Source organism: Gavialis gangeticus, unplaced genomic scaffold (genome assembly GCF_001723915.1).
Source record: "Gavialis gangeticus isolate Ggan-Ray unplaced genomic scaffold, GavGan_comp1, whole genome shotgun sequence".
Lineage (NCBI taxonomy): Eukaryota > Metazoa > Chordata > Crocodylia > Gavialidae > Gavialis > Gavialis gangeticus.
In genome coordinates, this window is record NW_017729019.1 from 1,898,592 (window position 1) to 1,905,953 (window position 7,362).

The window sequence follows — 7,362 nt, forward strand, 5'->3', positions numbered from 1 at the left end:
CTGAGTCCCTGACACTGGTACTGGATTTTGATCCAGCTTAGCCGTGGGAAAAGAAAAACATCAAAACAAAAGGCAGCGTGAGCTGGCTGGTGAGGAAGGCTCATTGCTGGGGGGGATCTGCCAGTTCAAGTAGGGATTCCTACTTAATCACACAAGCAACAGCTATGAGTCTGTAAAGGGGACTTGGAAAGAATTGCTGAAGAGAAAGCTGTCCCGAGCTTGCTTGCCTCTCTCCTCCCAAGCCCCAGCCTTTTTCCACCCCTTCGCTATTGCCTGCTGCATCGATGTGATGAGTTTGGGAGAGCGCAGTCACGCCGAGGGCAGCACTCAACCTACCTGCCCTGCAGCACCTGCGCTGGGAAGGCTGTGCTCCGAGTGCTGCGGCAGAGTGGGTGTGTGCAGGCAGGGCTGTATATCCAGTCTGACGGAGGGCGTGTCGGCTCACACACCAGAGCGGAGCCCAGGGAAGGAGCACTGAGAAGCCAGCGGCACAGGGACGCATGGCAAGGGGCACTTCTTGAGATTAAACCCAGAGCTCCAGTTGTTACTGCTGTCTTGTCCCAAGTGCAGTCTAGTGAAGTTGAGCCCCCCCAATTCTATTTGCCACCATGCTTCACTCCCCGCTGAAAACAGCTCTGGCTTATGAGTGTTTCCAAGACCAGGCTAGTTCCACCCTGGCCTTACCCTCGGATCACAAGCTGAAAACTAAGGGCACTGGAAAACAGAGGGTCCAGGAGCAGGTGATGATGACAGTGAAGCGTCAGAAGCAAAAGTCCTTGTCTTCGAGCATGAGCCACTCCAACCGAGGTAAAATCCCATCCACTGTGTCCGGTCAGTAAGGCAGTAAGGGGTTTGCATACCCCTCTTGGAGCTAAATCAGAGCCTACTGTGATTTTATCCTGGGGGGCAGGGGGTTGGGTAATGAGGCTACCCGGTTTTGTAGTGTTTTGTTTGCAGGAGATAAGATGCCTGGTTTCTGTGGAGTTGCCTGCTGGGATAACTCTGTCCAGGAGGAGTTTGCCAGGGAATGTGTGCACCCCCTGGACGGTCTAGGGCAGGATTCAGGACACTAGGACTCTGCTGCTGGGTGATGCTGAGCAAGTGGATGTCATCTCTGTGTACTTCAGTTTCCTGCTCTGGAAAGTGGAGATAACATGGACCGCTGGGGATGTTCTAGGACTGACTGAGTGCATGTCCACCGAGTGCTTTGAAGGCTTCAGATGGACAGCACAGTGCATTGTTAGCTGTTCATCCTCTGGCTCTAAATTTTGAATGGTTTCTCAGCGAGTAATATCTTCTCCAGTCTTTCCTCTGCATGGCTGCCTGCAGACTGGAGCATTTGCTGACATAGCTTAGAAACTGCTGTTTAGTGTGACTAGCAGCTTAGTGCCTTCCCCGACCTCTATTCTCTATTAGGGACATTGGCCATTAACCGCACCTTCTTATAAAGTCCCCAGCAAACTCAGGACAGGCATGTTCTGCCTTTATATAGGGCACAGTCTGGCAGGCCAGCAATACTAAGGAGGTTAAAGTAGCACAGAACAGACCCTTCATATCTGTGTCCTCTTGGTTCTCAAAGACTGCAACTAACTTTGCATGGTCGGTAACTGGCTCTTACGGGAATCTCAAGTGTGACATTTGTAAGAAGAACCCATTGTTAGAGGGAGAAAATATCACTGTGGCTCATCCAAGTGTTTTAAACTAATGGTTCCCAATCTTGGGGTTGCAAAGATAAAAAATGGGGTTGTGCGTTCCCAGGGAGGGAAGCATTGGGGGGGGCGGTATGTGCTCCACCAGATTTGTGCATGGGAACTGGGTGGACACAAGTTGTCCACTGTGGGCTTAGGGCTCCCCATCCTGCTATCCTCCCCTTGGGGCCTCTGCAGCACAGCAGGGTGGGGAGGCATAGTGCCAATGCTGGGAGCCCTATGCCAGCTGTGCTGCCATGGCAAGGCGCCCCCTGCCCAAATGGCAGCAGCAGGGGTACAACTCCGCATTGCTGCCACTTGCTTTCCATGGCGGTGTGGCCCATATGGGGTTCTGGGCCTCCCCTCCCTCCTGCATTGGGTCCTGCCTGCTGGGCTGCAGAGGCTCCAGGGAGAAGGCAGCAGGGCAGGGAGCCCTGAGCCCACAGCGGGCAGCCCGCATCCTCCATCCCTCACATGGGCTTCACTTCAGCCGTGCCACCCACGGGGAGAGGGGGCAGGTTGGGGGAGCTGGGATCTGTGCTCTACTCTGGCCGCAGCAGCCAGCATCTCCCACAGGTGGCAGCTGGAGCTCAGCCACTGCTAGGGAGGGCAGGGGTCCCTGGCCCTGGTCCGGTAGCCCTGGCAGCTTGGGCCTCTCTTCGACAGGGCTGGGGGTGGCAGGGGGCTGCAGGTTGCAAGTGATGGGGACCAGCAGGGCAAGAGTCACAAACAGGTTTTCTGGGGAGTGAGGATCTGCGGGTGGGGGGTGAGGGACACTGGCAGGGCCAGGGGGCTGTGCATGGGGAGTGAGGGGCACCTGGGGAGGTGGGGAGCTGTGGGTTGGAAGTGAGGGGCCATGCTGGGGAAATGGGGTCAGAAATGGGGTCATGCGGAGGAAAGGTTTGGGAAGCACTGTTTCAAACTGTCCTCTGAAGGAGAGTAGGGCTACCTCATGGATTCTGGGGTAGGAATCAAGATAAAGTTCGTGCAATACCTCCTGACTTCCTCTGCAGTACTAACACGCTATATGATGGACATAGCATGATGTGGAGAGTGCATGTGCCATAATCAATGGTATGCCAGGACATTAGTGTGCGACTCTCCAGCTCTTGTGATAGTGCCTGCAAGAGACTGAGATGGCAAGTCTTGGAAAGTGAACAGGACACAGGAAGCCTGTTTGTAAATCGTGTCCTATTTTCTGTTATTTCTACTGCTGCAGGTTGCCAGCCTATGGCTCATGGATCAGATTTGGACCACGGAGTCATTTTATCTGGCCTGCAGCATTGAGGTGGTTTTGTTACATTTTAGTAGTAGGGGAACTCGGTAGTATTTCAATGGTGCGGGGCTTTGCAGCAGGGGACTCCTGACATGGGCCAGGTTGGAAGTGGCCCATGCTTGGACCTAATGTGGCATTACAGTGGCCCCCTGCTGCAAAATGTTGCTGACCTCTGGCTTAAGTCGTGGCTGCAGGGGTCATGGAGGGGATCAGGACTGGACTTTGAAATCACAGCCCAAAATATTAGCGAGGAATAATGTTTAATTCCATATTTCCAACCCTTTTGATGGGTTTGACCCTGTACCTGCTGAAGCGAGGGACAAAGCTTCAACTGATTCCAGTGGTTTTATATTGGATTCTGTTGATATGTGGGTGCGTGTCTGTGTATATGTGTTGGCATACACAGCATGTAGCAATCTGCATGTCTAGGAATAGGAGTTTCATTAAAGGAGAATAGATGTCACCCCAGTGGATGTATTATTAGAGTGTTTATAAAATGTGCTCGTAAGTCGCAGTTCAATCGACTGAGCGAATAAAAAACCTGGCCCCTTGCTGACTGGAGAATGGATTCTCAGTTCAGAGCTGTAGGAGGATTCTTCCTCCTTGGTTGAAGAAAGGCTAAGTGATATCACCCTGTCAGAAACGTGCCCTCGCTGATGCATTTGGCAATTAGCAGCCGTTCTTATTTGCTGCTTTCCGGCTGAAGCTACAACCGTCAAGGCGTTGAACATTTAGACTTGGTCTGGCCTTTGGATTCTGTCTCAATGGTCTAAAGGACGGGGTGGTAGATCTTGGGCAGCCTCCACTCCTCCATACTCTTGCTTAGGCATATGCATTGAAGGTCTTGGTGTGGTGGTTACAGGACTCTGCACAAGCGGATTCATCAGGAGCCTGACTAGACCTCTTACACGTACACCATGAGCCAGAGGATCAACTCTTGCCTGCTAGAGGAGACGAATCCTGACACTACCCATGCTGAGCCTGCTGTGTAGAAACACTACCTTCCAGTTATGCCACTGGCCTTTTTTTTTGAGCACTTCTGAAAGCGGTTACAGAGCACCAAGGGCTTCAGGTTTCTGGTGTGTATAGGGTCAAATCATTAAAAGAGAATTTTAGTCATATATTTGACCAATTTCTGCACATATCTTTGAATGATGCCTTCACCTTTTCTCATCCACCCAGCACATGCTGATTTTCCCTGTGGGGCAGCCCAAAGCTGCAAACACAGAGCAAAAAAAGTTGTGGTTTGGTCAGAGATGGGAACTAAACAGCAAAGATCTGAATAAATCACAACCTGGGAATATTGTACCAAATTATCAGAATATTTCAGTGGGTTTCTAATCCTGAGCTTAAGGCTGCTGCTTGCTGATAAAAGAAATGAAAATCCTGGGAAGCCCCAAGGGGGTTCCTTTGTTTGGAGAGAGGTGAGAGATGATTTTGCAGAGAGCCAAGACGGTGAGTGACTCAGCATATAAATACATAGATTTTGAAGGCAAAAGATCAATAAATCATCCAGTCCAGCCACTTGTACACCACAGGCCATTAAATTCCACCTAGTTATCCTGTAGTGAGTCCAGCAACTTGCATTTAACTAATGCATCTCTTCCTGTAAAGCATCCAGTGTTGCCTGGAAGGCATAGAGAGATGGAGAATAATGGAGCAGCATTTCCCTTGGGACTTGCTTCCAGTGGTTAAATATCCTCGTTGATAAAAATTGTGCCTCATTTCTAATTTGCATTTATCTTGTTCCCAGTAACTCGTTCCTGTTCTGCTTTCGTCAGCTGCATTTCAGATGTAGCTATCTCCATTTCCTGGATTGTTAATTTTACAATGTGTGTATTGCTTATTCTTTTGATGTCACTTTGCATTTTTAAAGTGATGATTTGTATTGCCTGAATACATTTTAAAGAAGGTGTGCAGGTTTGCAAAGCAAACGAAAGACATCTCCACAGCTTCTCTCTCCTACATCTCCATCAGTGCTTAAGCCTACATTGAGATTGTCTGTCTTTCAGGAATTGGACCTCAACAAAGAGCTTGCATGAGCAGCTACACTGAAGTCAGGAGAGCTTCCACATCTGCAGTGTTAGCAGGAATAGGCAACAGTCATAACTTTGTTAGGATGTATTTTTCAGAGTGACAGAGTACAGCAGCCTACCCAGTCCCCAACATCGCTCTGGCCACTATTATCTCCAGGCTTTATACTGGCCCAGACGCTCAGGAAGTACATGTCATCATTGCTCCAGTGACTGCAATGGAGCTATGCTGATTTATTCTCTTTGGGGATCTGGCCTTCGAGTTTTGTCTTTCCTAGTAAGTAGTAGCACCCAGCAGCTCGCATATATTCCAGATTAGTCCAGGGGTGCGACTTAATTAATTGTTTATCTGTTAGGTGGAAGTAGGTGGCGAATTGGACATGTTGAATCATTATGACATCATATTCCTAGAAATAAACCTATCTCACTGAGCAAGACCAATGGCTTTCTCAGCTGTAATAGCATTTTACAAATGCTTCTCTCCTGGGAATTTCTTTGGAATATAATTTATGTCTTCAAGGCCTTTGTTTACTCCTCCCTGTCCTTACAGTTTCCACCTGTGATTGCATTTCCCAGCAGGCTTCGGGCCTTGTTCCAGATCTTCAAGATCTGTTCTGCACAATAGCCCCCCTCCCCTTGGAAAGGCTGTTGATGGGAGACCCAAGGATTTCCCATTATCCCTTCTCTTGCAGTAGATTGCCAGTCTCACAGCATTAACTCCTAAAGTCATATCAAACAAGGCAAGTCAATATTTTATATGGATATCCCATGGGAAATGATTCCCTTATGCATGGAGGCTGAACTGGATGGGGAGTCCTGGGGACATCCAGAGCAAGAAGCTAAGGCCCAGCACAAATTCGTATTGCAATGACAGTAGGTTATGGAGCTTCCCTATCTCATGGTTGACACACTTGGGAGCACAGCACACACACTGCGCGCTACATGTGATAGTGAGAAGGATCGAGACCAGCGCCACCAAGAAGCAGCGATGGATGATGGTGGTTGGAGACTTCTTTCTACAGGGGACGGAGGGATACATCTGCTGACCTGACCTGTTGTCTGAGGAAGTCTGCCGCTTGCCCAAAGCCAGGATCTGAGATGTTACCGAGACTCATCTGGACCTCTGACTATTATCCCGTGCTGCTCATCCATGTGGGCACAAATGATACTGCAAGAGGAGACCAGGAGGAAGCGGTGGATGAGGCTTTCTTCAAACAGCTAGTGGAAGTTTTCTGATCACAGACTCTGGTTCGCATGGGGGACTTCAGTCCCTCTGACATCTGCTGGGAGGGCATTACAGCAGTGCTCAGGCAATCCAGGAAGTGTTTTGGAGAGTGTTGGGGGCAGCTTCCTGGTGCAAGTGGTGGAGCAGCCAACTAGGGGCCATGCTCATCTTGACCTGCTGCTCACAAACAGGAGGAATTGGTGAGGAATGTAGTAGTGGATGGCAACTTAGGCAGCAGCAACTACAAGATGATTAAGTTTAGGATCCCGAGGAAAGGAAGGATAGAGAGCAGCTGAGTAAGGACCCTTGACTTCAGAAAAGCAAGACTTTGATTCACTGAGGGAACTCATGGGCAGGATCCCCTGGGAAGCCAGTCTGTGGGAGAGAGGAGTCCAGGAGGCCTGGCTGTACTTTAAAGAAGTCTTACTGAGAGTGCAGGAACAAACCATCCCGATGTACAGGAAGACTAGCAAGTATGGCAGAAGACCAACTTGGCTTAGCAAGTAACTCTCCAGTAAGCTAAATCACAAAAAGGAAGCTTATAAGAAGTGGCAACTTGGACAAACAACTAGGGAGGAGTATAAGAGTATTGCTTGGGCATGCAGGGATGAAGTCAGGAAGGCCAAAGTGCAACTAGAGTTGCAGCTAGCGAGGGATGTGAAGGGTAACAAAAAGGGTTTCTACAAGTATGTCGGGAGCAAGAGGAGGATCAGGGAAAGTGTGGGTCCTTTACTGAATGGGGGAGGCAACCTTGTGACAGAGGATGCAGAAAAGGCTGAAGTGCTCAATGCTTTTTTGCCTCAGTCTTCACAGGCAAGGCCAGCTCCCAGACTACTGCACTGGGCAGCACAGTTTGGGGAGGAGGTGAGCAGCCAACAGCAGTGAAAGAACAGGTTAGGGACTATTTAGAAAAGCTGGACATATACAAGTCCATGGGGCTGGAGGGGATACACCTGAGGGTGCTGAGGGAGTTGGTTGATGTGATTGCAGAGCCACTAGCCATTGTCTTTGAAAGCTAATGGTGACTGGGAGAGGTCCCGGGTGATTGGAAAAGGGCAAACATAGCACCCATATTTAAGAAAAAGAAAAAGGAGGAGACTAGTCAGCCTCACCTCTGTCCCTGGAAAAATCATGGAGCAG

At 49.6% G+C, this 7,362-nt stretch overlaps 1 protein-coding gene across 1 annotated transcript in view; it reads left to right on the forward strand.

Moving 5' to 3' along the window:
• Window positions 1–370: 370 nt before the first annotated feature.
• Window positions 371–7,362, forward strand: part of PKP1 (plakophilin 1) — a 91,940-nt gene continuing 84,948 nt past the window's right edge. Inside the window, exon 1 of the mRNA XM_019513801.1 lies at window positions 371–807. Within this exon, the coding sequence (XP_019369346.1) occupies window positions 609–807 (199 nt within the window). The 5' untranslated portion in view covers window positions 371–608. The remainder of the gene's footprint in view (window positions 808–7,362) is intronic.